At 45.3% G+C, this 14,791-nt stretch overlaps 1 protein-coding gene across 2 annotated transcripts in view; it reads left to right on the top strand.

Annotated features, from left to right (window-relative positions):
• The window catches only part of Mcc (MCC regulator of WNT signaling pathway), a 378,104-nt gene extending 363,417 nt beyond the window's left edge, over nt 1-14,687 (top strand). For both annotated transcript variants that reach the window (XM_031365612.1, XM_031365613.1), the window contains 2 exons: nt 8,789-8,911; nt 10,218-14,687. In XM_031365612.1, coding sequence (XP_031221472.1) covers nt 8,789-8,911; nt 10,218-10,398 — 304 coding nt within the window. In that variant the 3' untranslated portion in view covers nt 10,399-14,687. The remainder of the gene's footprint in view (nt 1-8,788; nt 8,912-10,217) is intronic.
• Nucleotides 14,688-14,791: the final 104 nt, after the last annotated feature.

Below are 14,791 nucleotides of genomic sequence, written 5' to 3'. Positions count from 1 at the left end.
CTTGTTGAGACAGCTGTTGCTCTGAATGGGATCCCTCGGACTCTCCTTCCCATGACAGGGGCTCTCATCTGCATTCTCAGTTAAAAGTTTCCTCTCTTAGGGATGAGAAAACTGTCTGCCCTTCACTTTTCCTGGCTTCTGGTACACAAGAACATTAGTTGCTTTCCAAAAAGCGTATGGGGTTTTACAGAATAGTTTCTCTGTTACTCCAAGGGATCTGACGTGGGAAGTTTTGACAGTGCACTCTCAGCTAACTTGATCCCACCCTGATCCCCTGTGTATTTTATACTGGTGGACTCCCAGTGGACCCAAGTCGGCCTTATAGGACCTTCCTGGTTGGCTCAAAGTCACTCAGTCCTTCTATCCAAGTTGAAATGGCCACTGTTCACTTTCCAAGTACCTCTTGGGAAGATGCTACTACATTCCTGGGGCAGGAAGCAGGCATAGCAAGAGAGTGCCTGAACATAATGCTATAACTTCTCTGTGCCAAAGATGAGGATGAAAATCCACTCTCCAGTTGGGGGAGTTATTTGGATATTGTGTCTGTAAACTGAGCTCCTACATTTTTCAAATTCCCAAAGCCCCAGAGGCCTTTGCTGGCATGAGTAGGGTTCAGGTTGTGCTGACTAAACATAAAGAGATTTCATTTATCCCCTGTCATGATAGATTTCCAATAACCAGCCTTAAGTCCGTTAGCATGGATTTCTAATCAAGAGCCAGATATACGGAGCCAAGAAAGAACCAGAGGGGCTGGAGGAAAAAGGAAAATAACGTAATTATATAGTAAATATAGCTTCAGAATGGGAATCGTCATTGCATGCGGGAGCATAGTCCAGACACTCCAAGACTACGGTTAGGGGATGTTTCTAATTTTAAAGCTGGAGTGGAAACAAACACCTTTTCGGAAGGTATCCATGCTGCCATTAGCAGGCTGAGTGGCACAGGTCAGGTGGCATGTTGCCAATGTTTTCAGAAGTTCTCTTCTTTTGGAGCAGAGCACTCTGGGCCAGGCTCCTGGCTGAGCAGAAAAAGGTGGATAAGAGTGGAAGGAAGGGGCAGGACCCTTCCTGAGGAGAGGCAGTCACTCTGAGGCATGCACTCTGCAAGGGCAGCATCTGTCTGGGTAACTGCCCCATTCCCACCCAGCTTTGATTCCTGATAGGCCTTCGCCACTGAGCCTCTTGGCATGTCTTTTTTCTTCTTTTAGGGTACAAAACCAGAACTCAGGATAGTCTCACATTTGGTCTGGTTTTGTGCCATTTCTAGGAACATCTGCTGTGCTGTATTGCTTCTGGTATGACCCTGAAGGTCCCCTCTGGATGACTGGATTTTCAGTCATGTACAGTTGATGTTTTCTAACCTGGGTCACGCTACTTTTACTGTGAACTATGAACACCTCTCTGTCTCTTACCCAGCAAGCCCCATAAGGCAGAGTGATCTTTCAGGCAGAGTGAATTGGGAAATGACAGCCACAAGAAAGGAGTTTTCAGAGACACCTCTTTTCTGTGTGCAGATGTTGTATTCTTTGTAGGCTGCTCTCCAGTCCTGAGCATAGCAGAGTATAGCTGGCTGCTTCATTTCCATCATTGTCACAGGTGCACCATAAGACTGGGGTCAGGACTGGATCAGCAAAGCTGAGGGATCTCCCAAGGTCACCCAGTAAGACTGGGGAAAGGTTCTGTGTCTTTGTGTGAGAGCCTTACTGCATACAAAATGGCAAAGTCAGGTTTGCGCCAAGAAGCGAGCCAAAGCCACTGCTTCGTTTCATTCCACAGGCTCTACCTTCGTGGCGTGTGTATCAGTCTGGGAAGGTGGGACCCTTTGAGCTCCAACGATCATACATCTGCCTGCCAACCCGAGGGGCAAGTTATGTGCTATTGAGAGGCAAACTTCCTCAGATCAGATCTGTGAAGTGATAGTGTGCTGATGAGCTCATGATGAGTCAAAGGAAGGAAACTGTTCTTTCTCCACACCAGGAAGCAGGGAATCACACACACACACACACACATACACACACACACACACACACACACACACACACACACACACACGCACACGCACACGCGCACACACACACACACGCGTGCGCACACACACCATGGCCTCTCATAGATGTACCACCAGCAGCTGAAGGCAGAAGCCAAGCATAAGTTCTGCTCTCAGACAGCTAGCTGAATACCTCCATATTGACACAAACATTCGAGGTCACCCACCCACTTACATCTTCCCTTTGAATGATCCAGAATCACAACTTGGAAGTCATAGTGCGTCGTCTCCTCTTAGGGTCTCTTTCATCCTTTTTCTGCATGCTTTGCGTCCTCACCAGTTAGGTGATCAAGCGCTCAAAAACTCAGTGTCCATGAGCCACTTGTCACTTGCATCATGGGGTTCTGTCACTAAAATACTTTAATGTCCATTTCTGTTGAGGGTACCCTGAAGTGCTCCATTACCAGGCAGGGCGATCAGCCCTAGGCACTGAGGTCATCTCTAGATCTCAAGTAACTTCCTCTCTCATGTTTCAAGTGCTTCTCAATCCAGTTTATAATCCAGCTATTCCAGATAACTTCTCGTTCTGAGCTCAGACCCCAGTCCCCTTCCTCCTCTTCTTCCTTCACAATGTTCAACCTCCAAAAACTTACATCCTCAGCTATCAGTCACCCTGTGTTATCTTTTCCCTCAGCCCCCAGTGGTACTAAGTACCCATCAGTGTCCTTTGGGGCTTTTGGCTGTTTATAAGACTCTTAAACACAGTTGCAAAAATCAACATATTTATGGGATCTTGGTGGTGAGGGAGAACAAGATTACTGCTTGTCTCAGTAGCAATGCATGAATACGATAAAGAGAAAAAGTGGTCAATCTGGCTGTGAAGCTTTGCAACAGCGGCAGAATTTTCACCATTTTGTTAGTAGAACCATTACTTCAAAAGATGCTTTTTAAAAAATGTACACTTGCTGATTCTTCACATTCGGCTGATTTATAGCAGCAATCAAGCCGTAGGAGTGGAACCAAAAATTCCGTAAATGCACCCTGGATCTGCAGGATGTTAATGAAATACAAAGTGGGCCCATGGATTCATTATCACTGAATTAAACTGCTGAGGGTGTCTAGAGGGGAGGTATAGACTGAGAGGCTCACCCAAGGGGTTGAAGTAGGTGTCTTCAAAAGCCCAGAGTTGGCAGCCTCACCTGGAATTGCATACGGCACAGAGAGCAGTGAGGAACACCCTCTTCATGGCAGTTACAGACAAGGGAGCAGTGTGCCAAGTTCATTTCTTGGACACTAAAATCATGTTCCTTGGAAAAATTGGGCAAAAGCACTGGCAGCTGTTCTTCACTGCAACTTCTGGCAACTCCAGCTATGCTCAGACAGAACAGCCATAGAACATCATTATTTGGGGAAACTGAATCCTGGCTCTCCAGGCCTGTGATCATCACCAGAGCCCTTGTTCATTGCACATTCGACCTATCCCCTTCATGACTCACAGGATGCTTCAGCAAGCTGCTTAAGCACCCAGGCTCTGCTGATGGTGTGAACACCAGCCAGCACGACCGCACCTGGCTATAGGCAAGTGTCCTCACCGGGCCTCAGATTATTTATTCATTCCTATACTGAACGCAACAGCAGCGCTGATCTCAAAGGCATTGTGAGAGCTCATTTTATCCTGGAAGAGGACTTAAGAGACAGCAGTTCTCCGTTGCCAGGGCAGTCTAAATAGAAGGAATTAAGATTACTATAATGGTGAGCATGAAGGAGAACACGAGCAGAGGAATCTAGCTAAGCCACAGTACATCTAGCCGGCAGTGAATAACACAAAGGAAATGGCAAAGTGCTGCGGTATCCTAAACTTGGGCCATCTGTCTACTGTTGATGGTGGCTGAGAGGTACTATTTAAGATGCAGGAAGACCAGAGAGTTGTCAGGATGTCTCAGAGCCTTGAAAATGGATATGAGCCCACATCCATCCTTCTAAGTAGAAGCAGAAGAAAGCACCAGACAGAAGTAATCTGACCTGTTCTTCCATCAACAAAGAGACCTGGCTGCTGTGTGAAAGTCAGACCAGAGGGGTGCCAGGGTAGAAGCAGAGAGGGTGACCAGAGGGCCGCCATGCTTAGCAAGGTGTGAAAGGATAGACCTGGTGGTGGTGGTGGTGGTGGTGGTGGTGGTGGTGGTGGTGGTGGGAGAAGCGGCATCAAGTCAAGACTTGGAAGGGAGCCTGATGATGAATGTAGGTAGACTATGGAAGGGAGGGTCTGTCTATGGCTCTACATACGGGAATAATGGCGTCAGTGCTGCCATTTGCCAACAATGAGAAGTGTGGGCTTTGGGTAGAATTTCAGAAGTTCTCCTCTGGAAATTAAACTAATACTGATTGCTAAGTGGGAGGTGTCCAAAGGACAAGCCCCAAAGATCTGAGGGAAGGCCTGGGGATCAAGATTTTCCCAGATTTAGGAAAATAAAATGATAAATTTAAAGAAAGGGTAAGAGATAAAATCTAGTCTGAGTGCATGTCCTAAGTAATTACCAATATTCAGAAATAAAGTTTAAAGGAAAGACAGCACCAAAAAGAGGGGGGGGAGGAGGGAGGGAGAGAGGGAGGGAGGGAAGGAAGGAAGGAAGGAAGGAAGGAAGGAAGGAAGGAAGGAAGGAAGAGGAAGGAAGGAAAAGGGCCCTGGAGCACTGCATTGATCAACAGCCAAGAGTTCATGATATAGTGACTGCACGTGGCCTTGCAAACCATTTCTGTGGAACATACTGCTGACTGGGACTAACTTGGAAAGTAAAACAAGAATTACATGGGCAGACAATTCCTGAGGAATCTGAGCCTACAGATGTATGACTGCGACTTCCTACCGTCTGGTCCACAATCAGTTCTTGCGAATGGCTAAAGCCACTCAGTTCCTCCTCAGGACTGGATACTGGCTCACCGCAGAGACTGACTTGAATCCCAAATTACTGCTACCGGCCGCCATCTTAGAGGATGTTCAGTTCTCTTGCTTGTACGCAGAGCTGTGATTCTCGTAGCCGGTCTGTAGGCAAGTCTTGCCTCAGGGGGCTGCTTACCTGCCCCTCCCCCGCCTCCATCTTATAGGGCGGCCGACTTGGCTTTCCTTAGTGTCCTGATACTCCCACCTCTTAGATGCCAGTGGGTGGGGTGCTCTGCTGCTTAGAAGAGTGTGCTTGTCTGACCACACACACCAAGCCCAACCACCTTCTGTGTGATAAGGTACTATACCTTTAATGACCATCATTAGTCTGTGTTTCGTGTTTTGGTGAGGGCTAAATACTGGCATGGAGAGACCGATAACTGAAACCTGGACTGGTCCATATAGTTATAGTTATTCTTTATTTAATTGATGGTACAAGTGCCCAGACCACAACAAACAAAATAGCAAGAAAGGGATTGTGTAATTCCAAGCAATCCCCAAAACACTGAATACATTCTTACTGAGGGGCAATTCATATTTAAAGCCTATGAAATTGCTTGCATTTGGCATGCGGTTTTACATACAGAAACCATATACAGCCAAGAATGTCACGTTGGACACTATGATGAACGGGACATTAACGGAGTGACTTGAGATAGGTGATCTGGTTCTTAGAGTTCCAGGTCACCCTGTGAATGGGAAAGCAGCCCGAGAAGTTTCCTTCATCTTTGAGGAACCTCGACTCAGGCCAGGCCCAGATTTATGACTTTAACCCAGAAAGGAATTTCAGGACAGGTCAGCATACAGCAGAGTTTAAAATTCTGTACAAGGTATTTTAAGCATAAAGGTTAGTTCTCCTAACTATAAATGCACCCAGAAAGACATACCCAAGTTTGGTATAGGCTCACCAGGGTAGAAGAGTAGAAAACTAGACCTACCCAGCTGTGGGTCCAACCTCCTCAGGAGAGTCACAATTGTCTGTGTTAGCCATGCCTGTCATCTTGGTTCTTCTCAAGTTGTCCCCCTCCCTTCTCTCTGTCTCTCTCTCTGTCTCTGTCTCTCTTTTGGTTTTTCGAGACAGGGTTTCTCTGTGTAGCCCTGGCTGTCCTGGAACTCACTCTATAGACCAGGCTGGCCTCGAACCCAGAAATTCACCTGCCTCTGCCTCCCAAGTGCTGGGATTAAAGGCATGCACCACCACTGCCTGGCTTCTCTTTTTAAAAGATTTATTTATTTATTTAATGTGACTACACTGTCAGTCTCTTCAAACACACCAGAAGAAAGCACCAGATCCCATTACAGATGGTTGCGATCCACCATGTGGTTGCTGGGAATTGAACTCAGGACCTCTAGAAGAGCAGTCAGTGCTCTTAACCGCTGAGCCATCTCTCCAGCCCCACTTTTCTCTTTTTTAATAAGTGAGATTACAGGGCGACCCTAGATACTTTAGGATTACACTCTGATCAGGTAAAACAAAGAGCCTGTAAAAGGGGTTTGTAAATGTTCTTTCCTTGAATGTAAGGCTCAGAGGTTTTCTGAGCTTTTGGCTGGACTAGGAGAGAGGCTTCAAGCAGTTGTTAACTGTGCTGAGTTCTGGATGCCTTGTCCACGGGAGGCTTCCACTGGATTGCTGGCCATGGAGTCCCTTTCCCTTCCCGGGTTCCTATAACTCTCTTCTACCACTATCTAAGCTACAAGTCACACACAGACATCATTTAAACATTTCCTAGATTCTACATTAAAAATGCAAAACACGTAAAATTAATTTTAATAGCATAGATTGTAGTTCAGGGTAAATACCTGCCCAAGGTTCAGTTCCTAACATTGTTCCCTTAAATGACTGAATATCACTATTATATTTACCTCAACATAACAATATTTTGGCATGTTATGGGGCTTTAAAAATTCAGGTATTTTACTTTATCGTCACTGCAGTTTCAAACTGAAATATCCATTTTATACTTACCATCATCTCTTGGCTTCCACACTAGATCAGTGCTACACCCTGACTCTTACTTCAGATATGTTCCCCTCAAAACAGCCAAATGAACCCAAGTTCAAGGTGCAGACTCTTTTCTGCATCCTCAAATAAGTGAAATGACATAGTTCTCCTGGGGTCTGTACTTCCCATCCCTTGGGTAGATATCTAAGTGGTCCTAGGGGGTTACTTCTGAGCTCCCAGATCTGATAATGCTCTGATAATGAAGAGCTTCTATGCTTTCTCGGTGGGGGATTCTGCCTTACTGTAGAGTGTGCAGTGTCCATAAAGTCTCCCAAGTGTCAAGGAAGAAAGCCCTTTGTTAGCAGAGGGTAGAAAAACATGGAGGCGACGGCGATAGCATCTCTGTCAAAGGTTCTTGTTAATTTCTTTGAGCTGATGATTATAGTTTTAGTGTTCTTCACAGGTTGCTCTTCCCCTTTTGTAAAATTAACTTTATGTCATCTGCATTCACACCAAAACATGCATCCGCAGATGCCATAACACTTTTATAGGGAAAAGAAAAAAACTATTAACAAAGCAACTATTAACAAAACAAGCAACTTTCAGCCGAAGGATGGGTGAAGGAGCACCCCTCCTGCTCTCTGCTGGAGGGTGGCTGTCTGCAAGGCGTAGGGACCTAGGGAGGCCCTCTCTTCTAGTAGGGAATGCTACTACTCTGTGAGTCCAGTGCGAGACACAGCTAAACCAGATTTCCTAGAGACTGCTAGTGCTCAGGTTACACTCCCCAGTGAGGGGGAGAATGTACCCTCATTCCCGCCTGCCCTATAGCCAGCCATCCTGTAGCTAAGGCCAGTGGAAGGACCCAGTGAAGAATGAATCTGTACACCATAGGCTGGTTCGCTTTCTCCTTTACAACTTACTCGGGGTTGGTGTTGTGACTACATCCTCCATTCATCCATCAGTCGGGAGAGCTGATGCTCAAAGAGCTGGAATGTAAAAGATGAGATACTAAAGAAATCAGGAAGGGAAAATGAGGGTCAGAGTCACATGGGTGCCTAGAAGTAAACTCCCACATCCTGAGGTCACAGTGGGTACAGCCATCTGAGTTTCTGTATCCCAACCCCTCTTTTCCAAGCATTGTAAGCATCTCTGAAACCGTTTAGTGATCCAAGAACAGAAAACCCTGACTTGCCTGGGCGCCAGTGTGCTTGCTCACAGACCATACAAAAATGTTCTAATAATACAAAATGCAAATAGCAAAGCCTTCTGCTAAGGCTTCAACCACTGCTGAATCTGTGGTAAGTTTCCTAGTCTATCACCACAGTACATCCTATTCCTGTTTTCATAAAACAACAGTATTCTCTACTTCCCTGTCAGCGCACGCTGATCTGAATTTCGGCAGATTTGTCTTTCTCCAGGCATTACAGTAGAACCGATATTGATTGATTCAAAGACTCCCCTGGTCTTTGTGTGCATGCCACAATGTGCTGTGCTGTGCTGGGGTGGTCAGGAGACAACTTAAGAGTGAATTCTTTTCTTCCACCGTGTGGATTCTCAAAGCTGAACTCAGGCCATCAGGCTTGGTTTGATAGCAGGTGCTTTTTACTCACGGAGCTAACCTGCCTAATTAACAGACTGTCTAATCCTTAATCATTGTAATGAAAGCCGAAGTGACCCCATCCTGACGGATGTACCTTTGTTAGAAATGCTTGCTTAGCCCAAGGGATGCGTGTGTCTTCTGCTAGTATTTTAGATGCGACTAATCTCAAGAGGCATACATACAGATTGGCCGGGGTAATTTCACCTGCCCTTTAGAGCAGAGAAGCTGTGCTCGTAAACCCATCTTGACTTCCTGTGCTCTGGACCACTGATCCTTGCCTCCTTTCCACCTACTGATGGATGCTGCTGTCTCTTTGAAACAGGGAAAAGAAGCTGAAGGCCAGAGTCCAAGAGCTGGTCAGCGCCTTGGAAAGACTCACCAAAAGCAGTGAAATCAGACACCAGCAGTCAGCAGAGTTTGTTAATGACCTGAAACGGGCCAACAGGTAAACCCCCCTGTGCACCCCGTGCTCCAGCACAGGGAAGATCTTTCCCGAACGCTCGTGGGAAATGACTGTACCGACCAGAAACCTAAAAAGTTAATGATGATCCCCATTTTCAGATTAGATGGGCTTAGAAAAATGAAGCATGTTGTGACCTCTCCTTAATGTTCCCTGTAATAAAGATTCTGAGAAGTCAAGGGGAAAAAAAAATCTATTTTTGAGCCAGTGTTTTCAGTTAGCAATCAAACCATCTATTGGAGTAAAACTCCATCCAGTGGAACATTTTAGGGCACTTTAGACCCCAATTTAACAGTGTCAAACATTTGGGGTACATGATCTCTCATACACACACATATAAAGACTTCAGAATCTTTGTCCCTATAAGGTATCCATTAATATGTCATAGACACTAAATCTTAGACAGACTTTTAATAGTTTTTGTTCATTCACAAAACTCAAACTCAGTAGTTATCACATTTTAATGAAAACTACTATTTTTTTTCAAATTGTAATTAGAATGGCACATTTTAGTTTTGTAAATGTCACTAGTGTACTAAGACACTTGGGTTTTACAGTCCACTCTGCCATCAATGTAAGACCCCCTGAATGAGGTTTAGGAATCTCAGAAGAGGTCTCTCTCTCTCTCTCTCTCTCTGTGTGTGTGTGTGCGCGCGTGAGTGCACACGCGCATGCTTCATGTGTATTTCCTCCCTCAAGTTACTCTTTAGAAACTCCAGCTCATGGTAACACAGTAGACCTGAAGGGAGCCAATATTCTATTTTGGAGCAGAAAGAATATAGAGACATACCTGGGCTCATTTCCTGCCTTACTACAGTGGGCTTAGGACCAGAAGATAAGTCTATATTCTTTAGCTGATAGCATTTCCTTACAGCCCAAAGCACTAGAAAGTTGGAGTATAGACCTCTGTCCCTGTCCTGGGTGAGGTAACACGTTATGTAACTTATACTTGACCATCTGTAGCTAACAGTCATACAACAACTACCCCTAGTGAAATTTCCAAAATTTAGCAACCTCTATCTTATATTTTGGATGGGGCCACTTTGGGCTGTTGGCTGACTCTTCTTACTGTGTTAGCTGTTGGGTAATTCCTCCTACAGCCTGAGCCTGGATTAGTTTGCTTAAGCCAGAATCCTAGACCTGGGCAGCTTATCTCTGGACTTTGGATCCTTACTGGAGAGGCAGACCAAGCTTTTCAGAGCAGTGCTCTCGAACTGGCAACCCGGCTCGAAGCAGTTTTACTCATCCCTCGGGATCAATCTCTACTCATTTTCCCTTTGTTCCCACACAGCAATCTGGTGGCAGCCTATGAGAAAGCAAAGAAGAAGCATCAAAACAAGCTGAAGAAGCTGGAATCTCAGATGATGGCCATGGTGGAGCGACATGAGACCCAAGTGAGAATGCTCAAGCAAAGAATAGCACTGCTGGAGGAAGAGAACTCCAGGCCACACACCAACGAAACTTCACTCTAACAGGCACGCTGGCACCAAAGTTCTGCCCCCAAGGGGTTAACCTCGAGCAGCTCTGGAGTCCCTCAGAAGAAGAAGGGCCCAAGGAAGGAGGGAGTGTTGGGAGGAAGAGTGGAAAGGCTGCCTATAGATCACAGGCTATACCTTGGGGATGCGTGGTCATGATGGCACTGTGGATTACATATGTATGTACAGGCTTCAGCTGCTCTAGGCCTGGCCACAAAGGGCGTCTACAATGGCTCCAGCCGCAAGATTAGCCACATCTCGTTTCAGTGTTCACCATTTCCGGTTCTCAGCTGTACTGTGCAGTGGATTTCCAAGTCCCCCGCTGCACCCTCCCCTTCTTTTTTCATAGGCTGTGGACTTTTGACACCTAGATTTCTTCCTTCCTCTTCCAAGGGAAAAGTGACAGTGTTGTATGTCTCCAGCATCGAGGGCTGCTGGCTTCCTGCAGCAGGGCTCTGCTTTTCAGGTCCCGCGGTAACCAGATTCTTGAAATACAGTCATGAAGAGGTATAAGTTGGGAGTTACAGACCAGAGGATGCACAGTGTTGCCACCTAGCATCCCAGACACAGTGTAGTTTCAAATGTCACAGTTGTGTGTGGACCGTTCTGCTCTAGACGAATCAAAGCATCTTCCATTTTTATTTTAGAGGCAGGGCTCAGATTCCCTCCTAGCAAAGAGTAAGATTTATAATATTCTTGATTTATGGAGAGAAGCCAATATTTTTACATTGGGTTTCTTCCAGAACAGAAAAAACAGTATTAGCTCTCACCCAGCCCAGAGCACTACATAGCTCCTATTCTGAATCAAAACCTAAGCCATTTGAACGCCTTTGGGCCCTGCCTCCCTAAAGGCAAGAGGCTTGACCCTGTTGAACACCAAGGAGACCCTTAATGTATAAAATTGTCCCCACCTATTTAACGGAGTGCCACTGAACCTTTAGTCTCTGACTGGATGAGGGATGGCTGATAGGCTTCCTAAGCTAACTGGTGACTGGGAGGCAGGTTCAAAGTACCTGAACTCTAGGAGGTTTCCCAGATTCATTTAGTTCCTTTACTGTTTTGCCTTCTACTGTTCATGGATACAATTAAAGAGCAGCTTGGCTTTTTAGTTTTCTCCCCCCTTCTCCCCCTATAGCCCCTAATACTGTTCATTTGCTAGGAGAAATGGGTCCAACTGCTGTGGTTATCTAAGTGAGAGGTGCTGTATAAATGGCTATGTTGTTGCTGTAGACTCCTGGCTATGGGTGAGCATGCTTTCAGAAAGCAAACACAGGTTCCTCTGCCTTCTGTGCAACAGGGAAAGGTATTCTGGCCTTCTCCTACGACAGACAGACCAGTGGCAAGCCCTTCATCTGGCACATGAGACTGGTTTGAGTCGAGGCCTGGCTTGTGCGTGCTGACGCCTTTCTAGCCTTCTGTCAACAGAAGGCTAAAAACATCTGTGATGTTCACTTCTGGGGGTAAAATTGTCTTTTGTTATGCAGAAAATGTGTAGGTAGAAACATCTATTGCCTCTCTCCCACCCCAAGAATGTAATAGGTAAAATTGGCTTTCAGGATTTTTTTCCCCCAGCTAATGTCTGCCCCCGCCACACTCCCTGCCCCCCCCCGACCCCCGCCAGAGTAAACTGGGATAGGCATGGCTGTCCTAGAGACACCACAGTCCAGGTAAGGGATGTTTGTTAGGTTTCTCATTCTGACCATCCAGATGCAGTGATGGGCAGCAGGTGATGCTCTAAGTGATGAAGATACCAAATTTTTGAATAAATGGGAAAGGGCTATACAATCTTTTCCTTATACCTGTCAATGTTGGTTGAGGGTGAAGCAGCAGGCATTTGCTCATGTGAATTATGGAAGCTACTGAACTGCACTGATTAAATACACGACAGCAGGTGCCTAGGTAATTTTCCTTTTTGTTTAACCTAGCGATTCCTGAACCTACTTTTAAATAGGAAACAGTTTCTATTAACATGTCTATTCAGGCAAACAAGATTATCCTGATTTTTAATTTGTATGAGGTTAAAAAACTTAGTCGATCTCTGCAGGCAGTCACCTTTACTAATCAAAGCCAATTTTGGTTCATAAAAAATAGGCAGAACAAAAGGGCCCATCAGGAACCATTTGATAGTTTCCTTGGACTATACTCCCCATTCTGAGGTGGACAAACCCAACTCGGGCAGTGATAATAAGCAAAGGAGACATCTGTCCGTGACTGGCTCTGGTCCGCTCCAACCAAGCCCACGTGGGTCAGCCAAATGTGCCTTGCCTTGTGACGGTAAGAAAGTGTCCTCTGGAGTCATAATAAAGGCTGTCATGTGTCCAGACAGTTGAGACCTACCCTTCTCCCCGTTTCCTACTTCAGGTGTATGTGAGTGCTCAATGTCCCCAGTGAGGCAGAGACCTTCCACTCACTCCATCCTGTGCTGTCGCTGCTGTGTGTTTGTTGCCTGAAACTGGATGCTCCTTTTAACTGACACTCAGCCTAAGTGTGCGTATCCTCTCAGATGCATGTGGGCACAAGGTGGTCCTCAGCGCCTGCAGTAAGAACTTTACACGGGCTTCAGAGAATTCTACATTAGAGCTTTGGCAGGGTTCTGAGAAGGAAGAGCAGGCCAAGCCGCACAGCCTTAGGTGTTTATTCTAAAATCTGTTAAGAGGAGGCTTACTAAAGACCTTGCCGCCGTGAGGGAGGACCTGGAAGTCTTCTAGGTCCTACATATAGACAGACGTTACCTTAACAGAAAGGAAATGCTTCCCAAGTTCTCTTTTCTCTCACGGGCATGGGTCAAAACTACGGCCCACGACAAATGCTATGCAATGATATCAATTGTATAAACTCCTTTAGAGCTGCCAGGAGTTAAGGTTGTATCATGTTCGAGGAGAAGTGTAGGGAAAAGCGTGAAGGCACTACCAGAACCCTCGCTCTTATCGGCCCAAACACTTCCATCTATAAAAGCTTTCAGTGATAACTGTTTAATTGGGAGTGTGTCCAGTCGTTATATGAACGCAGTGCCCTAAGTAAAAACCATCACGTTCACCAAGTGTATATAGTGTCGAGGCTGAATTACGCTTAATGTTTTTAAGAGCCCAACAGAGAACAAATTGTTTGGCGGCTAAAATCTCTGCACTGATCTTCATTAGAGTGTAGTCCTAGTGTGGGGTGGGCATGGGTCCAAGAACTTAAGCACCAGTATTTTCCTTCCTTCTGCGGTGCACTGCACCTATAATTGTGGAAGAGATCAGCAACTGATTCTGTTTAGATGGAAAAGAATATGACAGAGACTTACGTGACAGAGTGACAGCTTGCAAACTCTTTATAAAGCAGGAATGGCTTGCTACAAAAACCACCCCCACCCTTTCAATGTTCGCGCAATCGATCCCAATGTTTACATAGGTCAGCGCTGAGCCCATGGCCCATTTCGATTCATTTTCTAACCACCTGGGTGTTCCTCTGAGATGCTGTGACCCCAGCATATCTGAGCACGCTCGTGGAGAGGAAGATATTTTCACATACGGGCAGGCATTACAATGTTGGTAATCCACTATAACTGTAATACGTTGTCTGATACTTTGAAGATGTGTTCAAAAAGAAAGAAAAAGCTGCATGCCAGAAACAAGATCCACTGTTGGGTAACGACCCCCATGACTATTTGATCTTTCAAGTCTCTCACTGATAATTACCCCCAGTGCCCACTCAGCAGCACAGAGCAGATCTGTAGAGAACTCCACATCCACGCAGATGCTCTACCGGTCTCCTCTTCCATGGTTTGTAGAGTCTACAGCGTTCTTTTGCAGAGCTCCTGTCAGGACACCTACCTTCAAGAGCCCGATAACCTGAGTTTGTTAGGTATGGATGCAAAGATTACAAATGTTCACTTCAATTTCTAATCTGCTTTTAGACATAATGTTAACTTACTTTGCATGAAATTTAACTTTTTTATTCATTGAAAATGTGCTTTTTATACCACTTGAATTAGAAAATCCTGCTTGAATGTACTGTCCCTAAAGCACACGTGACTGTGTTTGCATCTGTCAGTACTGTTCTGCTTATATGGAAAGTGTCATTTGAAAGTGGCTACTAAACACTGTACTATACCTTGTAATTTTTAGACTCACTTGTAGCTTTAAATGTTTCCAGATGCCTTTAGTTTTTAGCTGCTGTAAAATAGCTAATTTGTGTTATTTGATATAGAATTGTTTAAAAAAAAAAACTCCATTTATTTATACAGAGACATTTATAATATTTTACAAACGTTCTTATATTCTGAATAAATATTTCTAATTCCATTCTGTATTTGGCTTTAAATTAAAGAGAAAGGATGTAGAAGCATTTGCCTGCCATACATGTAAATACAAACCAGAGATGTTTACACTGATTCAGGGGCTAGATA

Source organism: Mastomys coucha, unplaced genomic scaffold (assembly GCF_008632895.1).
Source record: "Mastomys coucha isolate ucsf_1 unplaced genomic scaffold, UCSF_Mcou_1 pScaffold13, whole genome shotgun sequence".
NCBI lineage: Eukaryota > Metazoa > Chordata > Mammalia > Rodentia > Muridae > Mastomys > Mastomys coucha.
Note: the sequence above shows the minus strand (reverse complement) of the source record. Positions and strands in the feature narration are given on the sequence as shown.